At 37.1% G+C, this 15,326-nt stretch overlaps 1 protein-coding gene across 1 annotated transcript; it reads left to right on the top strand.

The window, feature by feature from the left end:
* The first annotated feature begins 703 nt into the window (after positions 1–703).
* On the top strand, positions 704–13,577 carry LOC105057792 (elongation factor Tu, mitochondrial). The gene is made up of 12 exons (XM_010940490.4): positions 704–978; positions 3,032–3,107; positions 3,295–3,387; positions 3,527–3,601; positions 4,771–4,875; positions 5,011–5,101; positions 5,203–5,408; positions 6,688–6,771; positions 10,439–10,504; positions 10,575–10,637; positions 11,935–12,175; positions 13,286–13,577. Exons 1-12 carry the CDS (start codon positions 770–772, stop codon positions 13,354–13,356), a joined length of 1,380 nt encoding a protein of 459 aa, XP_010938792.1. The 5' UTR covers positions 704–769; the 3' UTR covers positions 13,357–13,577.
* Positions 13,578–15,326: the final 1,749 nt, after the last annotated feature.

A 15,326-nucleotide genomic window follows, 5' to 3' on the forward strand; every position in this document is an offset into this window, starting at 1 on the left:
TTAAACTGAAAAAAACTCTATCTAGGGTACACTTTTTCATAATTTACATTTTCTTTCCCTCCTTAAAAGTTTTATGTTTGTCCTGTTTTAGATGTTCTTTTTATCAGTATCAAACACATGCTGAAATATCATTAATTCATAAAATTCGAAAATATAAATTCAAAAATAATAAAAGCACCTTGTCCAAATTGAAAACCGCCATAAATAATTCAAATGGCGAACATATATAATATAATTTTTTACGTATGTCACATGTACATTTACTAGCATTGTATATGTATATAAATACACCAAGTAATTAGTTGGGATCGGGTTTGATTGGATCTAAAACCTCCAAACCTGACCTGAAATTTTCGATCGGCCTAATTTTGGACCCAAACCCTGCCCATTCGTTGGCAGATCAGAGCTGGGTTCGGATCGGGATTGGGTTGGGTACCAGATTTGTGGTTTGATGCGACAGCCCTAATGTGGCCACGAAGCTGGACTCAGACGACAAATTTAGGCCCAATTATTTGGACGGGCCGAACCGTTCTTGGGCTAGATATCTGGACTTTATATTAGCTTTGAAAAAGCCCAACCCAATTGATTACGTTAGGAAGCCCCAACCCGAGGGTTCGGGCCCCGCCGATTCGATAGGCCGAACGGGCCAACCGGCGCTGTCGGACCGTTACCCTGTTCACCTGAACCCCTCGGAGTGCCAGGCCTAAACCCAATACCTCCTTTCTCTCCAGTCCCTGGAGGCGTCTTCTTTTTCTTCTCCTCTTCTTCCATGGCCGTCTCCGCTGCTCTCAGAAACCCTAATTCCAGGCGCCTCCTCGGCTTATCCTCAGCCTACCCGCTGTATCACTCATACTTCCGGGGGGCGATCTCGGGTCCCTTGTCCTTCCCGGAGCCGCACTCCTCGCTGAGGTCCAATGGGGGGAGCCGTCTGGACGTGGAGCTCTGGACGAGGAGGTCTATGGCCACATTCACTCGAACGTAAGTTGCTAATGGGTTGGTTGGATTCTTACGATCTTTGATGAACTATTTGTGCGCTCATTTATGTCTCGGATGTTTCTTTTATGGGATAAAGTTTGGTTCTTGGCTGGAATTTTCAGCGTTTGAGAGATTTGTAGCATTTTCATGGTATTTGGATCGTTGTTGTTTTAGAAAAATCCAATCTGTGGGGCATTGAAATGATCGAGGTGGTCAGTTGCAACGGCTAGTGCACTACTTGCCATGGGTCGGCAGGGCTGTGATCAGGAGTGGGGTTTTGAACTCATTAAAAGCGTCGGACTGATCAACTGATTGTAACTCTTAGACATGTCTGTGAGTCGAAGGAGAACACGCTGCTTGCTTGTGGTACTTGGAGTTTTTGATTGGAGCAAATATGAATGTGCAATCTTTCTGAGAAGAAAATAATGCAGGAAGACACATATTTCTAATATGATGCTGATGGCTACATTCCTATAAAAAATATTTTTTAATTGCTCCGAACTTACCTTTGCCATATATAAACCTAGTTATGACACATTGGACCCCGAACTCCTGTCATGTTTTGTCATTTTCAATTGCTACTAGAACCATAACCACTCATTTATTATCATGCTCTTGATGAGTAAATGTCTTATGGGACTTCTTATGTGAGTCACACCCATCAATTGATAAATTACCTGAAGTTCTAGATCTAGCCATGCTATCAGCACTGAAAGGATATGGCACACGCTAATATCTGTCTTATCTGGCCAAATATCACCATGACATCCTAGTCAATATTTTAAGTGCCTGATAAATTACCTGAAGTTCTAGATCTAGCCATGCTATCATCACTGAAAGGAGATGGCACACCCAAATTTCTATCTTATCTGGCCAAATATCACCATGACATCCTAGTCAATATTTTATGTGCTTGATAAATTACCTGAAGTTCTAGATTTAGCCATGCTATTGGTACTGAGTGGAGATGGCACATCCTAGTTTTATCTTGTCTGGCCAATATCACCATGACATCCTAGTCAATTTTTTAAGTGCAACCTTTTTATAGGACCCAAATAAGACGTGATTTATTTGTCAAATGTTTATGGCTGACAGAGTTGCTGATAAAAAAAAAAAAAATGTGGCTATTGGAGTATAGTGTGAATGCATCTACATACGTCAAGCTCAAACAAGCTCCCTTGCCTTAGTCTCTAAATACGTTTTAAATATGAAGCCAATACCAGTTATGCTTTTTGATTGTTGATGTTTCTAAAAGTTACATGAGCTACACAAGTTGATCTTTCTAAGAGTGAACTTTCTTTCAAGCCTAGGTGAGGGTTTATAATTTATAAGGCTACCTATATGATCATATCTGGTAGTGGGCAAGCAAACACATCACTGAGAGGTCATCAACCAGCATGAAGCAAACTTTCCTTACCTCTTTTCGGTACTGTGAAGTAGTTGGAGTGTCTTTTTCCCATTGGACTGATGCATATGCCAATGTTGATCTGAGAGAAGTTGGGTTCAGTAATTTATATTCCTTAAAAGGTAACAGCAGCATCTTGTTGTTTTAGCTCTCATTTTTCCTCCTTTTAAAGGATGTTTAGTTTGATCGTTTAGCTCTTTTTTTTCTCCTTTTAAAGGATGTTTGGTTTGATTTTAATAGTGGAATTCTTGATTCTTGTTCAGAATGCTGTCAATTCATTTTGCACTTATTAATATGTTAAACATGTTTAACAAACTCAAAAATATAAATTTATTTGGTAGTTAGATTTTATTTACGGTTGGCTGTACATAAAAACAAAATAAACGAAGAGGTGTACCAAGGGACACCAACTCTTGCTTAAGGCATGAAGTTGGTGATGTCAAGTTTTCAATTTTAATCTTGTTGAACATCACCCCTTTCTTTAGCTGATGTGTTATCTCACCTTTTTGTTGAAATCAGTTCTTTCTTTTTAATTCTTAGCTTATTTGTTGAATACTCCAGTCATTTCTGTATGTAGGAAAGAAATACTTAAGTTTGATAGTTTATTATGGCTATAGCTTGTAATCTTATCATGGTCTCTAATCACTTCAGGAAACCTCATGTAAATGTGGGCACTATAGGACATGTTGACCATGGAAAAACTACATTGACAGCAGCTATCACCAAGGTAGAACCTTGCTTTGAGAATTTAATAATTCTTTTAAAATGATTAGTATTTCTGTTTTGGAATTGTTATTTCTATTAGGCGAAATGCTAGTTTCCTGCACATCTTAACTTATGATCTTTTGGTATTGATATTCGGATTGAAATGTGAAATAGATACAATGGACTCATACGTGCAATTTTTCTTTCAGGTGTTAGCTGAAGAGGGAAAAGCTAAGGCTGTTGCTTTTGATGAGATTGACAAAGCACCTGAGGAGAAAGCTAGAGGGATTACAATTGCAACAGTTTGGGCATTTTTACTTTTCAAATTTATTTGTTGATTTTTACTTTTCAAATTTATTTGTTGATTAACTAATACATGAGATCATGATCAACTTTTCTTTCTGGCTTTCTCCTGAAGTTGTTAATAACTAATTATTACAGGCTCATGTGGAGTATGAGACTGCTAAAAGGCATTATGCCCATGTTGATTGCCCAGGACATGCAGACTATGTTAAAGTAAGTTGAGATATTTTCCTGTTGGGAAAAAGATGCTCTTAACTGTGTTATCACATAATCAAATGAATGACTGTAACCTTGTGGTCATGAGATAATACCTAGCTTAGTCATGAGACAGTACCTGGCTTACTCATCAGATTTGTAACAAAACATGTGCATGTGCCATATTTAAGCAAGGCAAAAATAGACATGTTTTTGGACTGCTAGTAATTTTATAAGGATAGACATAAACATGAGTATTTTTTCCTTTTGATTATTCCATCCTGCCTTGGGTGCAGCAGGTAGGACTTATTGCTAGTTTTGGTTAGTGAATATTTCTATTTCCCTTTGAGAAATATGTTAGAAACAAGCATACTTTAACAAAGATCGGACTGGAATTATTAGAGATCGAAGTTTTTAAATTATTGATTGGGACATGGGCAATGAAGGCTAGAGACAATGGTGATAAACAGATCCACTTATATTATTAGTTGGATACCTTAAACATAGTTGAATTAAGATATGTTTTTAAATTTGTTTGCTTGTTAGAGGAAGGGGGAAGTTATCATGTTGAGTAATAAATTTGATATTTAAGTTCTCATTGCGAAATAAAATACACCCACAAGAAAGAGTTCCAGATCATTTATGCAAAAGCAGTTGTCCAAGATGGTAGGATTCATGTTGGATACACTAAAGGAGGTTGGAAGTCCTAATAGCTATGCAATCAAAACAATTCATGTTGATGTGGGCTGATAGCATCAATTTATGAACACAAGCAGGCATACATGGCACAAAGGTGCTCATATCTGTTTTTGGAGTTAGGAAATAAAAAGTTAAAGATCACCAGAAGTACTACATTGATGTTTAAGAGGGATCACTTCCTTCTGATCTAAATAGCGAAATTCAATTGTTTAAGAGCAATTCTATCAAATAAATCTTTTTGTTGACATTATTTCCCTCTTTTTTCGTGAGTCTCATTTTTTTATTATCTTTGATATATGGTATCTTTTTACTGCTTCAACAAGAACCCATGTTGCAACTCTCTACATCTAAATTTCCTCGATCTTGTTACTGAACATTGGTTCACATTTATTCAATCTTGCTTCAGTACATTATTTTACATTTTTTTGAGGAAGCATATAAATATTTGCTGATCTTTTGAACCCTGATTTACTTGTCAAAAAACACAGAACATGATCACTGGAGCTGCGCAAATGGATGGTGGTATTCTCGTTGTATCTGCTCCAGATGGACCAATGCCACAAACAAAGGAACATATTCTGCTAGCTCGCCAGGTGGATAGCGATTTATGTTTTCATGTCTTCACCATGTTCTTTTTGATAAACCAAAATTCATCTCAAGCATGTTCCTGAATGTCAGCTTTGGTATTTTTCTAGTTGCACCTAGCTTATTTCTTTTATGCCATTTAGGTGGGTGTGCCATCGCTTGTATGCTTTCTCAACAAGGTTGATGCCGTTGATGATCCAGAACTGTTAGAACTTGTTGAAATGGAGCTCCGAGGCATGCAGTCATGTGATTGTATTGATTTTACAAAAAGTTTTAGCCATTCATTACTTTAGAAGGTTAATATCTTAGCGGCTCCTTTTTATCTATTTGTGCAGAGCTGCTTAGCTTTTACAAGTTCCCTGGGGATGAAATTCCAATCATTCGGGGCTCTGCTTTGTCAGCTTTACAGGGAAATAGTGAAGAAATAGGAAAGAATGCAATTTTAAAATTAATGGATGCAGTCGATCAATATATACCTGATCCCATACGCCAGCTTGACAAGCCTTTCCTCATGCCAATTGAAGATGTCTTCTCAATACAGGTGATCTGCAGTTACCATATCCCCATTAAATGTCCAAATGAGAAGTTGCCATACATTGTTGAGACTACCTGTCCTGGGAGTTTATGTATCCTTTAAAGTCATTTCTAGGAGTTCGCATAGCATGATAATTCAAAATGATTGGTGAATCAAATCTTTCTGCTTGTAGTGACAATGCTCTCCAAATTATTAGATAATTTGTACGTCACTCGTACAATTTTCATTGGTCAAATGTTCTCCAAATTATTTTAGATTAAATCGATCATTCATAAATTATGTAGTGGTTTGTTGAATTTTGTAAAATTTCCATGAATAGTTATGACATTCTTAAACTATTCAGGGATCTTATATTGACAATAAATCTTAAGTGGATAAAATGGATGTTGTCTTAGCATTTGAGCATTTGGTATGTAACAATTGCTTTAGAAATTTAAATGCCTTTATGAATATTCATGTCCTACATGTCTTATGTCTAAGGGATATCTTTATGGGTTTTGTTGTGAAGTTTGCTCGCAATCAGCCAAACCATGAAAACTCCTCTTCTGAACATCCTCATCTTTTATTGGTGTGCTGAAATTAATCAGGTCGGGTTTCCACAATCTCACAAAGTAAAGAATCTTTTGCCTTAAAACCTTCATCTGCTGGGGTCCTTCATTGCAGATTTCTTGAATATTTCATTGATTAAGTTTGCTAATAACCCCTTGGGTGTACTATTTTTTTTGTTTTATCAATGCCGACCTGCCAGATTCCTACCCATGACATGAAGTGCTAAATGGAAGGAAATAAGTTATATGAAGTTGATTGCTGACAGTTATATGTACATCAAAATTCATGCAATTCAGAATTTCCTTTCCTAATTATTGTTGAAACTTTAAATAAATGCTCAATATGTAGAAAACCATCTGTAAGAATTACTTGACTGCATCAGAGTTATAGTTAATGATATTAACAATAGCAGGAGATCCAAAATATCAGGGTTGCATAAAGAACTCACAACTTACGGTAGCTGACATGTGGCTCTAGAAACAAGTTCAGAATTTTTAACTGATTATTTAGTTACGTATCTAATAGTTATATTTTATGATCTGAGTAATAAATTTTTGAAGGTGTTTTTGTTTCTGTGGCCTCCTTTGTTTCAGTGGTCTCTTTTGAATAATCCCTTTGAAAATTTAGTCTGCAATTGTTTTACTTACGGTACTTCTTTGCCATTTCTTTTAAATCTTTTTACACGTAGCTAGCCAGTCATTGAGGTGCAATTTGTTTTTGATGGCTTAAATTACAGGGACGAGGAACTGTTGTAACTGGCCGTGTGGAACAAGGTACAATTAAAGCTGGAGAAGATGTTGAGGTTCTAGGGTTGACGCAGGTACTACAAAACTTACATGTTTAATCAGATTGTGGCATGCACTCATGATTCATTATCATATGTATTATTCAAGTCAGCAGATATTGGAAAAAGTAAATCACCTTTGATTGTGTCTGGCTACAAAAAGAGCAAAAACAAACGGAAAATGGAGATGAAACTGTTTTCATTCTTTGGTTGTGCAAAGAAGTACAAGTGAAATAAAAGCAGAAAAAACCTATTGCACATATTTTTTAACATATCAAAAGAATTCATTACTTTGATTTTGAGGGAAAAAAAGAACTAATATTATTGGTTACCATCATCACTGCTTCCAACACAATCATTGTTATACCATCATTAATTCCATTATTTCGATTTTGAGAGAAAAAGAACTAATATTCTTTAATATGATCAAATGATAGAATAATCTTTCCTTGATTGTGTTTCATTATCTTTCTTGATTTTATTTTTCTGTTTTCTCTACAAACAAACACAACATACAAGTTCTTCCTTTTGTTTTCTTCTTTAAATACCATGCACTTGTTTGGTCATTTTCTCATTTAATAAGTGGATTCTGTGCATAACAGAGTTTCAAATAGTGCCATTCGAAGCCACAGTTATGATGTATCTTGTGTTATTTGCCTTTATATCAAAACAATGAGATTATTAGTTATGACGTGTATGTGCTACTGCACACTATATTTGGGGATGTGAAAAACATCATAGGTGCATGCTACATGCATTCATAAATCTTTTTTTTTTTTGATGCAATACATGCATTCATATATCAACATTTGTCTGGAAGCCTTTCTAGAGGAAGCATATATATGCACATTTGCATTTTGGTTACACATTTTGCAAATGAAAAAAAAGAAGACAAGGAAAGGAAAAAAGAAAGAGAAGTGAATGTGGTGAGTGTTGGTTGGTGAGTAGGGGTGAAAGTGGTATAGATATTATCCATCCGAATCCGTTTTCATATCCAAATCAATTCGGATATGAACGAAAATTGGAAGATCCGACTAATATCCGTATCCGTATCCATATCTTTCAAAGAAAAATGGATATGGATATGGATAGACAACTTTTCGATCCATATCCAAATATCCAAATCTACGTATAATCCTATATAATTTTATATAGCATTTATTAATTTTTAAGAAAAATATACAACCATATAAACATGTTATTTATTTGATTTATCATCGATTTAATAATATCTTTGATTCTATAGTCATAAAGTTTAATTATTTAAATTATATCCATACTTCTAGTATCCGAATTGTATCTGTATCCGTTTAAAACAAATATGGATATGAATTTTTGCATCCGAATAATATCCATATTTGTATTCATCAGACAAAACAAATATGGATGTGGATATGCGGATATCCGATCCAATTTCAGCCTTATTGGTGACATCTGTAAGCCGAAATTGTTTCAGCTCGAGGTTATTTATCTGAGATCTTAACCTGGTTTGAATTGTTATGCAAGTATAAATCTGGACTAAAACCCAAGCTGACCCTAATTAGGCTTTAGTCTAGAGTTTGGACATGGAGTTAATCATTTATTTGTCGAGTTTGAGTCAATATAGTGACAATCTTAGGTTTCATGATTTGGAAAAGGAAATTGAGAGAGGAGAGAAAAGTTTGAAGATTAAAAGAAATTTGGTAGATATATAATCAAGAATACCTGAAATATCTTGAAGAACAAGAATGGTAAATGTATTATATAGTCTTAGAAGTTCATAACTTATTTGTATAAAGTAATGAATTGTTTACAAAAGTTGCAAATTGCCTCTCATCTATTTTTATGGACTTGGGTTTGTATCGGGTGTGTGTGGATTTCTAAGTGTTGTATTCTTTCCATATCTAAGAATGTCTTCCTACAAAACTTGTGTTTGAGCATCATACTAGTGTCCATGTCATAGCAATATCCGTTTTTAAGCGGGTGTAGGTATTTTAGGGTTCAGGTCAATGTTTTAAATCTCGTGGGACAGGGGTGTCCCGATTTTTGTCCGGAACGGGACGCCCCACATCTCGCCCCGTCCTGATGGCTGTCCCGATCGGGCATCCCGGTACATGCTTAGGATGTCCTTTTATATATATATTTATTCATATCCTGATAAAAATGTCACAATCGAGTGCATGGGCACGAAGATCAAGTAAAGTCATGGGCATGATAAAATTAGTCCAGTCTGTTAGCGCGAAACGGAGTCACGGGCACGAGGACGAGCCTTTTTTCTTTTTCGTAAGACGAGGATGAGGCCTTTGGCATAGCCTCCGTGTTGCATGCATTTGGTGCAATTGGACCGCGTCAAATCCCATGCTCATTAACACACCATGCTACCCCATGATTTTCACTGATTCCTGATGGCATGCTATCCACCATGCATATGCTCCAGGACTTGCCCTGAATCCTAAATGGGCTCACGAGAACTCGAAGGCTCCAAGCCTTATTTCCTTTCCCTCCACCGCCACCTTCGATCCTCTCTCCTCCCTCCCTCTCCGGCCTTTCGATTGGCTTAGTTCTTCGTCGGAAAATCCAACAGCCTCCCTCCTCTCTCCTCCCCCTTCCCGAGTTGTGCTCCCTCCCGGCACGATCTCCTCTAAAAAAAGCGGAATCGAAGGGAGAAGACCGTGCTCCCTCCGACGACGATGCCGACGCTGACTCGGCAATGGAAAAAGGAAGAGGTTAGTATCCCTTCTCCTTCATTCTTCTCCCCTCGGTGACGAATGACCCATTCGAAGCATCATCAGGCATCAGCATTCGGCCAAAAAAAAAGGGCACGATTGGGACGGCCATGCCAGTACCTGATATGGCTGGGACGAAGATGGGGCGGCTGAGACAGAGGTCGGAAGTGGGTTTCGGGGTCCGCATCTGTCCTTGGTGCCAGAATCCCAAAGGAATGGGATGGGACAGCCGGGATGGCCCCCGGTCCACTGGGACTTAAGTCGTTGGTCCAGGTTGAACGGCCTTTCAGTTAACTCTAAAAGGCTGTGTTTTCGAAACTTTTAACCAAGGTTTGGTTGGGAACATATTAAATAGGGAGTCCAAAATAATTTGTTTTTTATTCAAATAGTCACAGTTGCACTCATCAAAAGGATTGATTAGTTTGTCCAAAAGGTGAGGAGCACTGGCAACTTCAAATATTTTTTTCTTTAAAATGTCTGTTGACATCTGGAATATGCTGTGTCATATTTTGCATATTCTGAATTCTGATATCATCAAAGGAAACACATCATAAATATGCTTCAGTTTATCCCTTTCTCGCATATTCCTCATTGTTTATTATTGTTTTAGAAGGGGAAAATTTCATAAAATGGTGCACCTTGACTATGCCCACTGCCTTTCTAAAGAAAATTGAATAGTTTGTTTCTTCTCAAATATACGTATAAAATGAAAATATCCATACTTGTTTTTATAGTATTACCTAATTGAAAATGGAATCCTATTGTTTCTTATGTCGTTAGGAACTGAACCTAAATCTATCCTTAGATTGGTGAAATAGGAATTTTTCATGGTACAATTTGTGAAATATACTGATTTCTACTGAGCTTCTTAGTGATGATTTTGAAACATTATACAAGAGAACACAAAGCATACGATTTTTTCCTTTTTCTTCTTCTTTTCGTTTATGGGCAGTAGTGGAAAAATGATTATATTTTTCTCATATATGTCCTTATGATAGGGTGGACCTCTGAAGACCACTGTTACTGGTGTTGAGATGTTCAAGAAGATCTTGGATCATGGACAGGTAGGTAGACAAATTTGTCTTTTCTTTCATCCAGATTGCCTCAATGAATAACTAGGTTTTTTTCCTGTAGGCTGGTGACAATGTTGGCCTCTTACTACGTGGTTTAAAACGTGGAGATGTGCAACGAGGGCAGGTGAGGAATCTGAATCTTGCAGACATCAGTTCTTGTTTGGGCTTCTGATGGCTTTTGTATTAGTGATTATTTTATTGGTCTTCCAACACTAAAAAATAATTTAACTAATATGAGATTTTCTTTTAATGTAATTCTCTTCAATTTCAATTTCTTTAACTATAAGCGGAAGTGAGTAATAGCCAGAAGATTCTAAAATTAAACCCCGAAGTCATTTTTCTCTTCATGTGCTCCCATTTCAGATGCAGCTATTTTTCTTTCTGTTGGCATTCATCATTTGCTATCTTTTGGGGAATTTATCATTTGATTTTATTTGGTTCTATGAAGCATGAACATGGATACAATAATGCAGATATGACACGATACAGAAAGATGATACGGCAAATTTTTTTCTTTTTTAAAAACTATATACTACGGCTAGGATACAAGTAAATGTATTTTCATATTTTCATATATTATAAATAAGACATCCAAAGAGTGTAATGGGTTATCATACGGACATTGTCCATGCTTTACATAATAACATCAACGTAATTGCATCATTTAGCTGTCACTCAAACACTGGGACTACAAGCCATACTTTACACATGAACACCAAGATTGCAGGCTCTATAATGAACCATATATTTTTTTTTCTTTTGGTGGACTAGGATAGGAGAAATCACTGCTGATTAATGGGGGACAGAAAGCCAGGTCCTTGGTAGAAATTCCCAGAGGCTTTACCAACTGAACTAGTTGCCATCCTCAACTAACCAATTATTGTTAAATGGTCAACATTCATTAAAAAAGGAAAAAGAAAGTCTCCTCCCACATCCCTAGCGGAATTAAGAAAGTATGCTAGGTAAGCTTCGCTGTACCAATGCATACAGCCCTGTACCAAGCATGCCAGTACCTAACTGAAACTCGGTATAGGGAGCGTATCAAGTCTCCGTGCGCCAAACAGAACCCCGTACCAGGTGTACCAATGTTGCTTTGGCATGGTACCGGGTTCAGGGTCAGGTACCAAGATGTCGAATCTTGTTGGGCATATCTCAGAAGTATTCAGAGGGTTTTTTTTTTTTTTTTCCAAGAAGAAGAAGAAGAATGAATGAATGAATGCTTAGAATAAGTATCCGATATGTGTCCTAGCTGTATACAACAAATATTAATAATTTTGTATCCACTATGTATCAGATATTGACAGGCATCCAATTTTATATTTGTTCTTTGTAGGTTGGAGGTTTCTCTTGTGTAATTATAAGTATAGGCCTTTTTATTTCCTCTTGTGATTTTATGTTTATGCTTATTGTAATGATTGTAGGTAGTTTGCAAGCCTGGTTCTGTAAAGACATATAAGAAGTTTGAAGCAGAGATATATGTGCTAACAAAGGATGAAGGTGGTCGCCACACTGCTTTTTTTTCAAACTACAGCCCTCAATTCTACATGAGAACTGCAGATGTCACTGGGAAGGTAGAACTCCCAGAAAATGTAAAGATGGTGATGCCTGGTGATAATGTGACTGCAACGTTCGAACTGATATCACCTGTTCCACTTGAACCAGGTAATAATTACAAGTTTAGAGTGGTTGTGAAATCACTAACAATGCAACCTGAATATTAGAATATTTGTAATGAACCTTGGTCCAACATATTTCAAATTTTACATATCTGTTTGTTGCTTAAAGAGAATAGTTAGCATCTACCAGGGAAACCAAAACAATAAGTTAATAACTAATGAAGACCTCTTTTTCTAAGATGCTAAATATGACCAACAATAGCTGTCCCAACCTTGAGGGACTCACTAGTACTTTCTGTCTTTTTAGTCCAGCTGCTCGGCATCAATGCACCACATTTTCTATGTGGACTTGCCCAGCTATTGCAATCTACGAATTCAGCTGGAGAACTTTACTGGTGTAGACTTATGGGATTGTCTCAATTTTATTTTGTCCAATATTTTTAGGTAGAAGTGAAATAGTCTATACGTGCTTGGTGTTCCGCTACCCTTAAATATGCAATTAAGTGGTTTAAATTATATAAATTCATGGTGCATTGGATGCAGCTATTTAATTTCTTCGTATCTTGCATCTACCTATGCTTTAAGAAGCTTGTCTTCCTTGAAAGAAGCCTATGCAGTCACGATTTATGCTATGATATGACCTAACCTTTTAATATTTTCTTTTTTTGTCCTGTGGAATGATGTTTGGATTTATTTTTGGACTATTGGCAGACATCTGCTTTAATCACCAAGAAATCATTTTTCAATTTTATTCATTGTTTTCTTCTACTATTTTCTGTCTTCTTTTATTATATAAAGCTCTCAGACTTGTGTTGTATTCTCATTTTTCTTGTTATCCATGTAACTGCGATGCTAGCCATCTAAACTTGTCGAACCATATGGGTTTGGCTGTGGAAACTCATTTTGGTTATCTAGGATTCTATATGTTTACATGTAAAATGAGCACGCTCAAATGTGTCTTTCTACTGCTGCTCTTGCACTGTGGAGAGGTCATCCGTTTCGTTTCCTGCTTTCCTGTTGATGAACTTTCATGTCAGTTACATGGCTTCAGCATCCAACAACACCACTCCAGACCATAATTATTGCAAAAGCAAGAGTATATGTATAATTTGTACAATATGGGCACGAATATTTAAACTTCTTTTGTTGTGGACAGGACAAAGGTTTGCTTTGCGGGAAGGGGGAAGGACTGTTGGTGCAGGAGTTGTTGCTAAAGTGATCAGCTGAAGTTTCCTCCTAGCTCTAGTTAGTCTGCTGCTGCTTAAAGAAAAGAAAGGTTTATAGGAATACAAGGGCCACTCAAACAGTAACGTGCAGCGTGGCAAATGATTCTCTCATTTATTTTATTTCCTTTACCAAAGTATTCACTGAGAAGCCTACGGTTGCATCTGGTGGAATGAAATATTGCTAGCAGCTCAAATTTTATGGAATCCCTACGGTTGTGTTTAGTGCATTATCAGATAGTGATAATTTAAATTACCTACAATCTGGATAGATTGTTAGTAATGTTGATTACTTTGTTTGATACATGCAAATAATATTGTAATAAAATTTTTAAAAATTTTGACTGACATGTTTGGTATGACAATCAGATTACTGATAATATTAACATCAAATTTTTAAAATATTTTTATTATTAATTTAGTATTTTAAATTATTTATTTAATTTTTTTTAATGATAAAAATTATTATATGAAAAAAAAAATATTTTTTAATTAAATAATCAAATTATTTATTATTTTTATTATTTTTTAATATTATTTTTTTTTCCTTTCTTTTTCTTCCTCCGCATGCTACACCCCTCCCTCGATCGTTTGGCACCGCCTCTCGACCATCGTGCCTCCGGCACCGCCCTCCAGTCGTCTGTGTCTCCTCCCATCCTCTCACACCACCTCGAGCGCCTCTCGCATCTTCTGCACCCCGTGCAATCGCCCTCTGCAGCCTCGTCCCGCTGTCGTCCCCTCTCCTCTTCTCCGGCCTCGACGAATTCGAGTTCCCGCCCCTTCACCCCATCCCTTGTGGCACCATCCCGAACACCACTCGCACCCCATGCGACCATCCTCTGCACCCTCTGCGGTCCGATCTCACTGCTGTCCCCTCTCCTTCCCTCTCTAATAAAAATCGCAAAGTATGTCGATGCTCTGTGATTTGTGAGAGTACCGGTGTGATTTCACCCGCACCCCTCCCCTCTCCTTCATCGGCAGCCTTGTTGGATTCGTCGGCTGATGCTCTCGTCCGTCACCTGTAAGAGCTGCCAGGGCATTTTTAGGCTCGCATCCAACATCGCATCATCTAGCTCCACTGTCGGCTCCTAGAGACGACCTGCCAGCTCCTGAGTTTTGTTTGATTATTTTTTTTATGAGAATAATTATATTCAAAAATTTTATTATCAGATTATCAAAATAATGATAATCTGAATAGTCACTTCTTCTTTTCATAATCCAGATTATCTCCTGAGAATTAATCTGGATTGTCAAGGTAATCTGGATTACCAATCCAAAAAGCATACTAAACATGATAATTTAGATAATCATATTAGATTTCCAGCAACCTGGATAGATTGCCGGCAACCAAACACATCCTACATGTTTAACACACGGTTTCTCTACTTTGCCTAATTGCATCGCAATAATCACCTTCATGTTCGATGGTGTTCTGGAAGCTGCCTACATTGCAATTTGAAATGATGAAGTCACATTCTTTGTTGACTGATGATCAAGCTGTTGGCTTTTACGACCTTCGAATGCGTTGGTTTGTTTCTGCAACTAGTTCATGCTGGTGCACTTAAGATCATCCATAGAACTTGCCAGCAGTATGCTGTTAGTATTATTGTTTCTTTTTGGCTTTGCCGAGATTTTATTCTGTCCAAAATTTGATTAATAATGAGTGTTATGATAATCTTATGAATTGGGCGGTCCGTTTACGCCCCCATGGTTAATTTTATTCATAATAAGATTGCCAAAAGACTGGTTGGTTTGGCCCTAACTACCTTAATATGGAATTTTGGAGTGAATCCTGCGCGAGAACATTATGTCTTGGCTAACTGCAAGAGCTGATGTATGTTGACTGAGTATCCATTTCATGGCCAACTTGATTTGAAACTCAAAAACTCAACCCACCTAAAATGGTCTAGAGAGCCATGGTTTGGACTTTTAGCCTACAAAAGGGAAAGTCTTTGTGCACCGCGTGAGATGCAA

The sequence above is a fragment of the Elaeis guineensis genome, chromosome 14 (assembly GCF_000442705.2).
Source record: "Elaeis guineensis isolate ETL-2024a chromosome 14, EG11, whole genome shotgun sequence".
NCBI lineage: Eukaryota > Viridiplantae > Streptophyta > Magnoliopsida > Arecales > Arecaceae > Elaeis > Elaeis guineensis.

Excerpts from the sequence above, each read along its gene's own strand:
- LOC105057792 (XM_010940490.4), top strand. The coding sequence starts at position 770 with ATGGCCGTCTCCGCTGCTCTCAGAAACCCTAATTCCAGGCGCCTCCTC. Across the intron at positions 5,409-6,687 it reads AAGATGTCTTCTCAATACAG|GGACGAGGAACTGTTGTAAC; the intron begins GTGATCTGCAGT and ends CTTAAATTACAG. Across the intron at positions 6,772-10,438 it reads AGGTTCTAGGGTTGACGCAG|GGTGGACCTCTGAAGACCAC; the intron begins GTACTACAAAAC and ends TCCTTATGATAG.